General features: G+C 37.0%; 1 protein-coding gene and 1 pseudogene across 1 annotated transcript; both read left to right on the top strand.

The window, feature by feature from the left end:
• The first annotated feature begins 405 nt into the window (after positions 1-405).
• On the top strand, positions 406-6,783 carry LOC131370480 (intraflagellar transport protein 46 homolog; annotated as a pseudogene).
• A 3,542-nt stretch (positions 6,784-10,325) lies between these two features.
• On the top strand, positions 10,326-14,692 carry LOC131370479 (intraflagellar transport protein 46 homolog). The gene is made up of 12 exons (XM_058417823.1): positions 10,326-10,555; positions 11,469-11,565; positions 11,645-11,721; positions 12,056-12,201; positions 12,755-12,829; positions 12,988-13,081; positions 13,230-13,358; positions 13,529-13,647; positions 13,828-13,894; positions 14,143-14,203; positions 14,284-14,369; positions 14,537-14,692. The coding sequence occupies exons 1-12, from the start codon at positions 10,553-10,555 to the stop codon at positions 14,690-14,692; spliced, it is 1,110 nt and encodes a 369-aa protein (XP_058273806.1). The 5' UTR covers positions 10,326-10,552.
• Positions 14,693-15,319: the final 627 nt, after the last annotated feature.

Raw genomic sequence — 15,319 nt, 5'->3', positions numbered from 1 at the left:
CAGGCCTAGAAATGCTCTGAGCTCAGTAGAATTTTCAGGAGTAGGTCAGTTCCTAACCTTCTGAACATTACTTGTATCAGGTTGTAAAGCAGTAGAGGACACAATGAGTCCCAGAAATGTTACCTGTGGTTGGGCAAAACAACATTTGGACGGTTTCAGCTTTAAATCAGCTGCTCACAACCGATCAAAGACTTCCCTTAGATGCTGCATGTGCTCACCAAAACTCTTACTATGTACAATAATATCGTCTGGGTACACAAGGCAAGTCGTCCAGGAAAGACCCTGTAACACAAGCTGCATGAGGTGTTGAAAAGTGGGAGGAGCATTAACAAGACCCATTGGCATGACTGTGAATTGGTATAAGGAGCGACCAGTGGTGAAAGCTGTTTTTGGTTTGTCTGCATCATGAAGCTGTACCTGCCAGTGACCAGAAGACAGGTCCATTGTGCTAAAAACGGAAGAATCACTAAGCGCATCCAAGGTGTCATCAGTCCTGGGTAAAGGATGTGCATCCTTAATAGTAACAGAATTCAAAAGTGTAGAGAAGGTCAAATTAAGTTCACCTGAAAAGGTTATAGTGCATTTTAGGTGCATCCTGAAATTTCACCTGAAAGCCAAATATCCTTAACTTTTTGTGAGTAGTGTATAACTCAAGAAAGAAAATAATCCACCCCCAGGAGTCCAAACCAGAAAGACAAGGTACATTTGGGAAATTGGTACATTTTTTTTATGTACAAAATCTTGAATTTGTAAATAACTAAAGAAATGGCTTGTGGGTACATTGAATTGGGTGGGTAACTGCTCGAAAGAGGCAAAAACATTATCAGTGTAAAGGTCTGCAAAAGATGCCAATCCAAGAACGTCCCAGTAAGCATAAGCAGTATCCAAAATAGAAGGGTGAAACAGAGGGTTGGAGTGGATTGGAGAAAGGAGGGGGGTATTGTGCAGACCAAAATGGCGTATAAATTGGGTCCAAATTTTGAGACTGTTTTTAACGATAATATTTTTTGCATTTTTTTTTATAGGTGACAACAGGTGCGTTTACATGGACACTTGTAATCTGATCATAACAGGACTAGAAGCACAATCAGATTAAAAAAGTGTCATGTAAACACGTCAATCGGATGGAATTTGTCACATCCGATTAAAATTTCAATCGGATGGTAAGGGGTGGTTTAAACCATTTTTAGTCCGATCGAGAGGACATGTAAACACTTAATCGGATGGAATATGTTCCTGGAAAGTTCTGCGCATGTGCAATGATGCAAGAATGATGTATGATGTACGGATGTTGATACGAATGACGTACGGATGTTTTCGTGGACTGTGCGCATGTCAAAAGATCTAATCCGATTCTAATCATGTGTCATGTAAACACGCATAACAACCTGATTACTTTATACCGCGTTCATGTAAACACTGCGATCGGATTTGTCAATCTGATTGAATTCAGTTCGATCTGATTAAAAAGTGTCCATGTAAACGCACCTATTGTGTAAGGCAGCCAGGGATGAGGGCTTACGAGAGGCATTCTCAATTTGAAGCCATGCAGACGGGTGGATTAATTTACTTGAATAGAACCAACAGAGAATAGAGCAAATAGCAGCTGCCCAACTGTCTGAATTATTCTTTATGGTTGCATGTGGCTTTGGTTTGTAGAACCTAGATTCAAATTCTTCACAAACTGTCTTACAGCTCACAGCCACAGGGCCTCACCTATTGGAGCCAATAACATGACAGATAAATGATGAATGAGATACAGATGAATGAGATAAAATTCTAACAGCTCTCAATAACCGTCATTAAAAGTATTAGCTGGAGAATGATGTTTTTGAGGGCTTGTCAGTGCCATGCCTCAGAGAGAGAAACCATATGATTCCTTAACAAAGCTATAAGGATATAGAACGGTTTGTTTTTAATAGACCTTGTATGCAGTGGGTTTAGAAATTAATCGGACTGTGATATAGATGTAAAAACGAAATTGGAGCATAGGATCTGCAGTCATCGTTGTGTGGGGGTATGTCTCCCTACAGGGCATATGATCCATCAGATTATGACCATCTCCATGTCTCATCAGATATAAAAGAAATTTTCCAGTTCATCACATGGTAAGCTGTGCGAATGTTCCTACACAGTTCGACATAAACCGTAGACACTGTGGTTCTGAAGTGATGGAACATTACTTAAGATAGATAGATAGATACTTTATTCATCCCAAAGGAAAATTTACAGCTTCCAGCAGTATCCACAAGCACAGGTAATAGAAAATAAAAAGGAATACAACAAAAAATACTAAAATGCCCAAATTTAAGGGTACAAAAATATAACAAATAACAAAACATTACACAATTTAACAAAATTAAAACATAACAAATTGTAAACATTGAAATGCATGTTCAAACATTTTTCCTATAATCTTAACATGAAAATGGATTAATATAAATGTCTCTTCATTTCAGATACACACCACAGAACATTGAATTGGATCATAAGCTGAAGCCTTTTATTCCAGACTTCATTCCAGCTGTAGGCGACATTAATGCTTTTCTCAAAGTAAGTGGATACTACTACTACTATTACTACTACTAATAATAAAATGTAAACATTATACGTTTTACACCAATGTACTGTATACGTGGATTAAAAGAAATGTACGTGGATTGCTGTTAAAACTAGTTTATGTGTCAAGGTTCCTCGGCCGGATGGGAAGGTGGATGGTCTGGGCTTGCTAGTGTTGGATGAACCATGTATTAAACAATCTGACCCAACGGTGCTCTCCCCGTGACTTTCTGAGAACCGTAAACAGCACAATGTCACTGTGAGGACACACACACACTCACAAACAGTTCATCTGAAATACAGTGTAGAAATGAATTTCAAACTGTTTGATATATACAGAAGCACTATTTAAAGAAGCTAGTTTGTGTTGTATTGTGCACGTTGATAAGTCCTCATTCCTCACACACACAATAAAAATATCTTTAATAGGAAGTGAAGGTGAAGAGTATCGAAAGTGCACAGAAAAACCCAAAAGCTATTGATGACTGGATAGATAGCATCAGTCAACTCCATCGCTCCAAACCTCCAGCCACAGTTCTGTACACCAGGTACAAACACTAGCACACAGTGATTTACAGCTTGCAGTAACACACTATAAATTATAACAAACATTCACTTACAGTACACACAATACTGGATACACAAGCTTGAACAAACGCTGTCCCACAACAAACTGGTTCAGCTGGCACAGCTGTTCCACACAAACAAATTTCAATCTATATCTCAAGAAAGTAAGTAATGCCTTAATGTCTTCCTCAGACCCATGCCAGACATTGATACCCTGATGCACGAATGGCCACCTGATTTTGAAGAGCGTTTGGGCAAGGTTGGTTTTGAAACACTTTCATTAATGTGTGAAACCTAATTCCATGTATATTGTCTACATGCCAGTCCACACTAGTCTCTCACTGTTTTTAAACAAGGATATTTCATGTTTATGAAGTGTATTTTTCAGTAACATCACACAAAATGAATGTACAATCAATCTCTCTCTCTCTCGCAGCTGAACCTCCTCACAGCAGATATTAACTGTGACCTGGAACAGTACATTGGCACAATTTGCGGTTAGTTCATCTGTCTTCATTTTATTTTTTTTTACAATCTGCTTTATGATATAATTTTAATAGATGAATTTCTGTAGGTATCTTGGACATTCCAGTACACAAGAACTGAATCCAGTCTCTCCTGTTCACACTTTATTCTGAACTCAGAAACTTCCAGGTTTGTTTTAATTCTTTGGCTTTCCTGTGCTTCTCAACACAAATTTTTTTCGTTGGACAAAACTAAGTTAGCTCTGGAGCCAGCTATCAATGTTGTCTAACTGAATGTGTTAGCTGGCTAAGCTGTTTAATTTAATGTGTATGTGTGATGTTTTCATCCTCAGTTTATTGATAACCCGCCCTATAATGAGACTCTGGACATCGACGACTCAGAAGAGGTGGCCAGTTTGTACACACCTACTCCATGGCAAGCAGGTCAGCTGAGGCTCTTAATGCTGTACGATTTCAATGCTAAACATTTCCTGCGTTACTGAAGTATAGTTGTCAGGAACTGCTGGACTGTTCCCTGCCAGGCCTGAGGAAGGCGCTAGCAGGTGAACCCGAGAAGCCTGCTTGTTCATGTGTCTTGTAATTACCTGTCCTATTGTTCTCTCCCCTGATTGTCTGACCTGTACCCAGTTTACCCTAATGTCTAGCTCTATAAATAGGGACCCTTTTGTGCCGGTCTTTGTCCGTGATTGTTATTAGTTCCGTGGTTCCAGTCCGTCTATGCTCCTGTCAGTCTTAGTCTTTCTTATTTTCCGTTAACCACGCCATATCCATCCTGTATTCCAAATAAGTAGTGTATTCAACCCTGAATGTCTATTGTGTCTATTGTGTTATCAATTTTCCCATCCTTCTGGGTTATAGAAGTAAGGATTACAGATGATTACTTCCTACCCTGCTATAATACAGTGTTGGAGGCATAAAAATGATCTACTTTACGTATTTGTGCTGCACAGAAAATTAGCAGCAGGAATGTAAATATTTTAATTGGTTCATTAACTAAGGGTGGTTGTTTATGCATGAGAGACAATTATTAAAGTAATGATCAACATTTTCATATAATTACATATTAATGTTGCTGCTGTCTATCTGCAAGTGATATTACAGAATAATGATGCAGCAGACACAGTTCATGAAAGCTTTTTGCTTTTTCCATTCTGAACACCTGGATGTATCTCTGACAAACGTCCTGTGCAACAAGTGATTTATTTTACATTTTCAGGTACAACGGTTAGTTTGAGATAAAACTTTATTTAACAGAGGAAATTGAGTCTCACATTATTTAAATTTTATTCACACACAAAACAGAACATTTTTGACTTTATAAAATGATTCTCTCTAGTCTTGGTGATCGGCCCCTTTTAAACAATAAAGAAAGTAAGGCATCATTTTTATATACATAGATTAATAGCCTTCTATTTTAGCCTTCTAATTTATCATTATAATCAACTTCATTATTTCCTGGATTTTGTATCACCATAGTCTCTAAATGTACATAAATGCAGGAAATGGGATTCAAATCAAAAACATTTTCCCCCATTTTGAGAAATAGCTTTTGAATTGAAATTAAGGAATTCACTATAACCCCCATTTATTTATTTGCCAAAGCAAGTAAGCACAAGTTTTTTTCTTAGACCACTAATAAACATTAGCTCTTTCTTTCTTTCTTTCTTTCTTTCTTTCTTTCTTTCTTTCTTTCTTTCTTTCTTTCTTTCTTTCAGTTTTACATGCAGGAGAAGCTGAACTGTATCGACTGTAAGGGCTACAAGGCCAGAGATAAAGACATGGTATGTTGTTTATGAACATAGTCTACTAATAGCACAATTTCACAATGATGAACCTAATTGTGGTTTAATGCAGTAGTGACAAACGTGACAATCTAACACACATATTTAGAAACCAGACTGTATTTGATTTGAAAGACTCCAAATAGAGCTAGTCTGTTAGTTCACTAGGGGGTAAAATAGAGCAATAAACTTGGGGTCATAAACATGGCTACTAGCAAAATGGCTAATGATTACTTTCTTCATTCAGCAAGCGAAAATATTTACATTATCCCAGGTAAATTCATTTACATATTCAGAAGGTAGTGCTTCAGTATTGTACTCAATATACAGTCCAATTGTGTATTCAGTATTTTTTAGTTAAATGTCAAAAAATATCTGTCTATCTATCCATCCATCATGGACTAAATGTAATGTGGCCCCTTACCAGATTATTATTAATTTGTGGGTAATAATTCAAAATGTCTGAACACTGAATTTAGTTCATGGATAAGATATAATGTAGCAGTAAAATGATCAGGTATTATGATGATGATGATTATTATTGTATTATAAACGTCCAGCAGCAGGTAATTAGTTGCATCATCATTAAAGCAATCACTATGTTCTGTTTTACTCACTTTTTCATCTGATTGAGTTCCTCATGTTTAATTCTCACAGCCGGATGCAAACTATCATCATCATTAACCTGCAGTTCAGCTGGAAGCCAACGGGCAGCTCCTTCATCGGCGTCAGCCCTGAGTTTGAGGTGGGTCTTTTCACTATTATATTCCTGAAGAGCAACAAGCGTGTTACCAACACCCAAAGTACTTGCTGGAGATTGTGGTTTATTCAGAATTATTCAGAAAATTATATTCAGAAAACAGTGCCCTTACATTACAACTGTAATCATTTACATGATAAATGGAATGTGATACCTAAGTGCATTTACAGATTGCCTCTGAAGAACCAAAACCATTGTTCATATATATATATAAAGTATATATATATATATATATACTTTATTTTCTATTTTCTATTTTTATACTTTTAAGATACTCTAGTTTTACTTTTATCTTTATTTTTTATGGATCTCTTTCTCAAATAATTTTATAAATGTTCACATTCCGGACAGTCGTGAAAAAACATTTCACTGCATGTCGTACTGTGTATGTATATGTATGTGACAAATAAAATTTGAATTTGAATTTGAGGTATTTGGCTAGAGAATCAACAACACATTGCATTGTGAGTAACTCCACAGATTATAGTGAACTCAGAAATACTATTACTATAAATGTCTTCATGTCTTCAGTTCTCACAGTGAAGTTAAGGTTTGTTGAGAGTTTGAGTGTTGAGAATTTTTTGTCTCTATTTTTCTAGTTATAGTTAGCAGTGTTGCATTAAGTTACTGAAGAGTTAACTCTCAGGGCCAGTCCCAAGCCTGGATAAAATGGAAGGGGTTGCATCAGGAAGGGCATCTGGTGTAAAACCAGTGCCAAAGTGAAACATGTGGACCAAATGATCTGCAGTGGCAACCCCAAACAGGGAGCAGACGAAAGAATGACAACAACAGCAACAGTTAGTGAAGTTGCATTAAATGTTTTGGAATTGATTGATTTATTTATTTTACACATTTAACTGCTAATAGATTATAATAGCTTTCTTAGATTGCACTAACCTACAAAAACAATTTATACTGGGTTAAATTCACTGTGATACTGTGCACACTGCTGGTGATATTCTGTCAGCTGCTGGGATGCTTTTTCAGTGGCTATGAAATCATAAAATTAGAAAATTAACTTGAAACCAAAGCTAAATATATTTTAATATGTATTTAAATAGGCAGTATAAGCAAAGAAAGAAAAAAGAAAGCTGAGCAGAGAAAATGTACTTTCAAGAAGTGGATGAAGTCTACAAACTCAACTACTGTTGCAAGTTTTGATGATAAGTTTAGTCAGCAAACCCGTTGTGTTGAATCAATTAACTCGACTCATTAATATGCTGATTATGTGAATTTGATTTATTTATAAAATGATTTATTGCAAAAATATGACTGTTTGACATTGAGATTTTTTTAAAACGTCACACAAATAATGTATGATGTGCAAATAATATAACACGAGTAGCTCCTGGCCACCTTCATTTTGTCAAAGACTGGAGACTCCTGAATTAAACTGTTACTTCAAAATATGAACATATAACATGTATTCCACCTTTATCAAAATTAAAAGAAATAAGACTTGGAAGGGAACAGAAATACAACTAGATATTACAACACAACGGTTAAATATGGTACTGAATCAACATTAGAGAGGTTAAATGGTTGCCTAAAACACAGACAATAAATACGAGGTTTTAATTACTTCACCGTAAATGGTTAATAAGAAAGTACAGAACTCCTGTTAAACTTCATCATCTCTGCTAATATTCCAGATGTGTGTGCTAAATGTTTGGATTAGAAAGGTACAGTGTATCACTGTTGTTGGGAATGTCCAGAAATTCAAAATTTCTAGAAAGAAATTATAAAATGTCTGCCAGATACATTTAACACTAAAATCCCCTTGGATGTTAAACTCTGTGTTCCTAGAATACATTCAATGGACTTTATACAAACACTGAAACCGAGTAAACTTCTAGACTCCTGATGTCTCCAAGCCAGTAGAGTATAGCGATTGCATTGTGCTGGAAGAGTATGAAGATGCCATCTTTGAGAATGTGGATAAGGGAGATATCGAACTGTATTGGGTTGGAAAGACTAACTTACATTGCTAAGGGCAAGCAGAAAGTTCTGTTCAGCTCTGGGAACCCTACATAAGCAGTATTATTATTATTATTATTATTATTATTGTTATTATTATTATATTGTATTGTATTGTATTTTGTTTTGTTTTATCTTGTTTTATTGTTGTTGATTTGTTTCATTCGAGTCATGCAAGTGTGATCAGTAGGAGATGTGCAGGGTGGTTGTTTCCAAGGTATGATGAGGTATGATGTCTGTATGATGAGGTGTGATGGAAGAAAAATATGACAGTGAACATATAAACATATTGAAAAATAAAAAACATACTGCTGTAATCATAAAAACTGAGCTGATCCTGAGACTCTTATTCACAATATGCTCATACCAGTGACGTTAGGTAAGCTTTGTGCTCAAAATATATTTACAAATATATGTGAATTCATTGGAGTTGGAATTAGAGGTAAGCAGTGGTAGATTCAAGCACAACTTCCTTCAGGCTATCTTCCTATGGTAAATGATCCACTCTGAAATATAGTTTTGCAGATCACTTTTATAACTGAATATCAGGGTAATAGCTAGAAACAGATGCATTTGAGCACTTAGTATCACCAGCATTTGTTTCACCCTGTGGACTTACGACATAAATACACAGATATCTCCATTCACACAGACAATTAGCATACCTTCTACAACACTGATCAAAGTTCTGGTAGTTGGCTACCAAATGTTGAGCAACTGAACGTTTCATCCATATATTAAAATTCATTTTTAATTTTTTTTTCATTCTTCTTTGGTATTAGAAAAAAAGTATTTTTGGTATTTACATTGATTATTATCACCTATTTAGTAGCATATTTTGAATATATTCAATTGCTGCAAATTTTCACCACCTTTATGTATTTCACTGGATACTGGTCAGTGTTGTGGTAAATGTGGTGATTGATTTCTTGAATGGAGACAACTGTATTTTGGTTTCAGGTCAACAGACATAAAATAAATGCTTATGATGACTTACAGCTGAAATGTGTCTCTTTCATTCATCAATCATGAAAGTGGCCTGCAAAACTATATTAAAGGGTGCCATCTTCAATGTGTAGTTCATCGGAGCAAAGTTGAACAACTTTGAACCACTTTTTGAAGAACTAGAAGGCTGTTTATCTCTGTGTAGGCAACATGCTCAAACACTGTAGCAATCTAACATTTGCTTTGGGTATGTTTTCTGGCTGCAGAGAGGATCATGTCAGCTTGGAGTCCTCAAGATAAACTAGTGACAGTATGTACTAGTGTATTCACATAAGTCTGGACTCAGTGACTAATTCCTCTTGTTCAATCAGGGCAAATTAACCCTGATACATAATGTTTATTTTGTGAAATTTTAATGTGCATGAAAGGCCCATAAATGTGACTTTTTTTTGTCATTTCACGGAATTTAAAGGGGGGGGGGGGTTGATGGCTCAGACCCCAATGAGGGTAAAAAATAAAAAATAAATAAAATAAAATAAAATAAACGTTTTACTAACACGATAGGACGGTAAACTTATTGCAGCATTCTATTGTATTGCACATGTGCGCGCGCGCACACACACACGTCCTCTGATCCTTGCCGCGGTCTGCGGATTGAAGAACGCGCTGAAAGACGGGGAAGAGCCGAAGTCTGCCGCCGTTTTCATATGAAATTTAAAGGGGACTGAGGCGATCACGAATTTGTGTAGAGTTTATGGAGGCTTATGGGGGCTGAGTAGAAATGTTAGGGGGGGGGCTAAAGCCCCCCAAAATGCCTAGCGACGCCCACGTCATCAGAATCAGAACGAGAATTTAGAACGTTAGCAACGTCAGAGCGACAAACACACCTGCGTTGACCACACGAAGATCACGAAGTTTTATCAAGTGACCTCGTTTTTGAATGCGTAAAGTATTTATAAATATATAAATATAACTTCTATATACGTTTCTATAAAGGATTATAGTTTACCTCGACAGCTGAAATGCCCTTTTTCAAGAAGCTGCAAGCTAAGAGGTGGAACTTGAAGTTCAGCACCTATAAGAAAATCCAGTCTGAGGACTATGAGGTAAAAAACGATTTTTAATTAAAGTTCTTTCTTATTTTTATACTTGATCCAAACGCTGCTGTGAGAGATGTTGTCCTTTTCTGTGTGTATGTAACGCGCTGAGTTAGCATTAACGTATGGGATCGCTCCAATTCAAGTTGCAGCAGTAATCAGACAGCACTTCACATCTCGAGCTGTATTCTACTGGACACAGCGTTACTTATTTAAAGAACACAACTTAAATAAGCAAACAGAAATGAAAATAAAAACACTGGACATCCGGCACACATGCGGTACTCGAGGCTCAAGTGACTGCAGACTGTTCACAACAAAAACAAAAACAGCTTGCTGATCTTAAAGGAGCCACATCTTATTTCACTCGTTACATGTGAAATGGTCAGTAATGAATCAGTGGTTTATTTCATGTATGTATGCCATTTCGTGTTATTGCTTAACTAGCCTGCTATAGTGAGTACTTAAGCATCGCCTAGTCACGTGATTGTCACATGATCTCACTGCATTCAGAGAGCTGTTGTGGTCAGTCAGTATGTCAGATTGCTATCTTTACTGATTTTGGTAGACCAGTTGAAAATGTTGACTTTTAAAATATTGGTGTAAATGAGGAAGTATCATACTCTCTGGATCAGTGAGGAGTTCCAGATAAGAAGGTTGTAAAGTGATCATCTCTTGGATCTGAAAGTTGGATAAACATTATATACATATGAATGTGAAGATTTTATGGCTTATTATGACAAAGCATGAGAAATCTTAGATATATTTTGTATACTGAAAAAAATTGTGTCCAAAATATCCAATATCACCTTTACAAAAGTTTGAGTCGCCACTGGCTAGTAAATGTTTTATTTTACTCGCCAGACTTTTTACATGAAATGCATGAACTGCAACTGAAGAAAATAATAATAAATTAAACAAAACATACTTTATCTGTCTGAATTATTCTTTATGGTTGCATGTGGCTTTGCAAATTCTTCACAAACTGTCTTAAGTTCTCTGTGGCTCTGTGGGCTATCAAATGCAGTGTCATTTACACGACTCACAAAGCTCACCTCTTTCAAACTGTTTGTTTCATCCCTTTCTACAGTTGACAGTATAGACCTGATAAATGGTACATACTGTATGAGTAATAGCAGATACTTTAGATATTACGAAGCTTGTATCTACTGAAATTCACATAGTGTATTCATTTGTTAATGTTAGTTTTAGTTTGGCTCTAACACGTAAATAAGTATTGGTCTTTTATGTTTACTGCAGTGTGACATTTAAAAACATGTCTGTGTGACGTTTTCAGCCTGAGCTTCTTGATAACCAGCCCTACGACGAGACTCTGGACATCAGCAACTCAGAAGAGCTGGCCAGTTTGGACACACGTACTCCACGGCAAGCAGGTCAGCTGAGGCTCTTAATGCTGTACATTTCAATGCTAAACATTTCCAGCATTGCTAAAGTATATTGTTATGTTTCCAGTCTTAAGGAACACAAGCCTACAGCAGCTGAATTACATGGCCAGTAGTGGCAATGATGAGTCTGAAGACAGTATCAAGGTAAATGAGTCTGCTATAAGCTGCAGGAGATCGCATAAAAGAAAAAAAAATGCCAATAATATGATACCAACATCAGAGTTTGAGTGTCATCGTATACTGATTTGATCCAGACATTCCTTTAGTACCCAGGCAAACTTTCTGCAAGCCTTAAGAAAATTGGTTTCGTATGTGTTCTTCATTATCCTGCTTGACCTGTCATTTTTTACTGCACACATTCATCACATTAAACGATTTTAGGCTTGTATCGACCCTTGTACAAAGATTCTGAGATTTAAAGCATTGAGTGTGAATGGATAAAATGAACCTTCTTTTAATTCATGGTGAAATTTCACAGCAAAAAAAGACAGGACCACCTGCTAGACCATGTGAACCAGCTGAAACTGATGATGAGGATTATGATGAAGAGGATGATGATGAAGAGGATTCTGATGACACAGAGTCAGATGAAGATGATGGGGAGCCAAGACCAGCTCCAGAAGGGTAGGAACAGTGAAGGAAACAACATAAGTCAGTAACTCCTTGCCTGCCATCAGATTTAACTGTAATTTGTTTTTTTCCCCATAAAAGCTTCACCATAAAGGCAGGTGATTTGTGGTGTTTTGTACAGATTATGATTAGTATTAAACATTCAGGCTAACATCTGGCTTTGAAAATGTTGAAGTTTAGAGGTATATTGATATCCCGCACCTTTTCAGAGAGTGATTTTCTTTAGAAGGCCACAGGGCCTCACCTATTGGAGCCAAAAAAATGACAGATAATACAGATGAATGAGATAAAATTACAACAGCTCTCACTCACCGTCATTTAAAGTACTAGCTGGAGAATGATGTTTTTGAGGGCTTGTCGGTGCCATGCCTCAGAGAGAGAAACCATATGATTCCTTAACAAAGCTATAAGGATATAGAACGGTTTGTTTTTAATAGACCTTGTATGCAGTGGGTTTAGAAATTAATCAGATTGTGATATAGATGTAAAATGAAACTGGAGCATAGGATCTGCAGTCATCATTGTGTGGGGGTATGTCTCCCTACAGGGCATATGATCCATCAGATTATGACCATCTCCATGTCTCATCAGATATAAAAGACATTTTCCAGTTCATCACACGGTAAGCTGTGCGAATGTTCCTACACAGTTCGACATAAACCATAGACATTGTGGTTCTGAAGTGATGGAACATTACTTAAACATTGAAATGCATGTTCAAACATTTTTCTTATAATCTTAACATGAAAATGGATTAATATAAATGTTTCTTCCTTTCAGATACACACCTCAGAACATTGAACTGGATCATAAGCTGAAGCCTTTTATTCCAGACTTCATTCCAGCTGTAGGCGACATTGATGCTTTCCTTAAAGTAAGTGGATACTACTACTACTATTACTACTACTACTACTAATGATAATAATAAAATGTAAACATTATATGTTTTACGCCAATGTACTGTTCATGTGGATTAAAAGAAATGTACGAGGATTGCTGTTAAAACTACTGTATGTGTCAAGGTTCCTCGGCCGGATGGGAAGGTGGATGGTCTGGGCTTGGTAGTGTTGGATGAACCATGTGCTAAGCAATCAGACCCAGTGGTGCTCTCCATGGGGCTTTCTGAGAACAGTAAACAGCACAATGTCGCTGTGAGGACACACACACACTCACAAACAGTTCATCTGAAATACAGTGTAGAAATGAATTTCAAACTGTTTGATATATACAGAAGCATTATTTAAAGAAGCTAGTTTGTGTTGTATTGTGCACGTTGATAAGTCTTCATTCCTCACACACACAATAAAAATATCTTTAATAGGAAGTGAAGGTGAAGAGTATCGAGAGTGCACAGAAGAACCCAAAAGCTATTGATGACTGGATAGATAGCGTCAGTGAACTCCATCGCTCCAAACCTCCAGCCACAGTTCTGTACACCAGGTACAAACACTAGCACACAGTGATTTACAGCTTGCAGTAACACACTATAAATTATAACAAACATTCACTTACAGTACACACAATACAGGATACATAAGCTTGAACAAACACTGTCCCACAACAAACGAAATTTCAATCTATAACTCAAGAAAGTAAGTAATGCCTTAATGTCTTCCTCAGACCCATGCCAGACACTGATACCCTGATGCAAGAATGGCCACCTGAGTTTGAAGAGCTTTTGGGCAAGGTTGGTTTTGAAACACTTTCATTAATGTGTGAAACCTAATTCCATGTATATTGTTTACATGAATGAAAGATCCAAGACTGTCAGCTTACAAATCTTGCCAGTCCACACTAGTGTCTCACTGTTTTTAAACAAGGATATTTCATGTTTATGAAGTGTATTTTTCAGTAACATCACACAAAATGAATGTACAGTAGAATCAGTCTCTCTCTCTCTCTCTCTCTCTCTCTCTCTTTCTCTCTCTCTCACAGCTGAACCTCCCCACAGCAGATATTGACTGTGACCTGGAAGAGTACATCGACACAATTTGCGGTTAGTTAAATTGTCCTTATTTTATTTAATTTTTTTACGATCTGCTTTATAATATAATTTTAATAGATGAATTTCTATAGGTATCTTGGACATTCCAGTATACGAGAGCCGAATCCAGTCTCTCCATGTCCTGTTCTCACTTTATTCTGAAATCAGAAACTTCCAGGTTTGTTTTAATTCTTTGGCTTTCCTGTGCTCCTCTCAACGCACATTTTTTTTCGTTGCACAAAACTAAGTTAGCTCTCGAGCCAGCTGTCAATGTTGTCTAACTGTTAGTAGCGAATGTGTCAGCTGGCTATGCTGTTCAATTTAATTTGTGTGTGACGTTTTCAGCCTGAGCTTATTGCTAAGTCGCCCAACAACAAGACTCTGGACATCAATGACTCAGGAGAGGTGGCCAGTTTGTACGCACCTACTCCATGGCAAGCAGGTCAGCTGAGGCTCTTAATGCTGTATGATTTCAGTGTGAAACATTTCCAGCATTGCTAAAGTATAGTGTTATGTTTCCAGTCTTAAGGAACACAAGCCAACAGCAGCTGAAAAGCATGGCCAATAGTAGCAGTGATGAGTCTGAAGACAGTACCAAGGTAAATGAGTCTGCTATAAACTGCAGGAGATTCACATAAAATTAAAAATACCAATAATATGATACCAACATCAGAGTTTGAGTGTCATCAGATACAGATTCAATCCAGACATTCCTTTAGTACGCAAGCAAACTCTCTGCAAACCTTAAGAAAATTGGTTTTGTATGTGTTCTTCATTCTCATGCTTGACCTGTCATTTTTTACTGCACACATTCATCACATAAAACGATTTTAGGCTAGTATTGACCCTTGTACGCCAACTAAACATGATGAAGAGGATGATGAGGAGGAGGAGGAGGATTCTGACGAGACAGAGTCAGATGAAGATGATGGGGAGCCAAGAACTGCTCCAGAACGGTAGGAACAGTGATGGAAACAAATTGAAATCCATGTTCAAACATTTTTCATATAATCTAACATGAAAATGGATTAATATAAATGTCTCTTCCTTTCAGATACACACCACAGACCACTGTGATGGACAAACCATGTGCTAAACAATCAGACCCAACGGTGCTCTCCCCGTGGC

Source organism: Hemibagrus wyckioides, linkage group LG19 (genome assembly GCF_019097595.1).
Source record: "Hemibagrus wyckioides isolate EC202008001 linkage group LG19, SWU_Hwy_1.0, whole genome shotgun sequence".
NCBI classification, from domain to species: Eukaryota; Metazoa; Chordata; class Actinopteri; order Siluriformes; family Bagridae; genus Hemibagrus; species Hemibagrus wyckioides.
The sequence above is the reverse complement of the archived record's forward strand: the minus strand, read 5'-3'. Positions and strand labels throughout refer to the sequence as shown.

Excerpts from the sequence above, each read along its gene's own strand:
- LOC131370479 (XM_058417823.1), top strand. Across the intron at positions 13,082-13,229 it reads ACATTGATGCTTTCCTTAAA|GTTCCTCGGCCGGATGGGAA; the intron begins GTAAGTGGATAC and ends GTATGTGTCAAG. Across the intron at positions 14,370-14,536 it reads CTGAAATCAGAAACTTCCAG|CCTGAGCTTATTGCTAAGTC; the intron begins GTTTGTTTTAAT and ends TGACGTTTTCAG.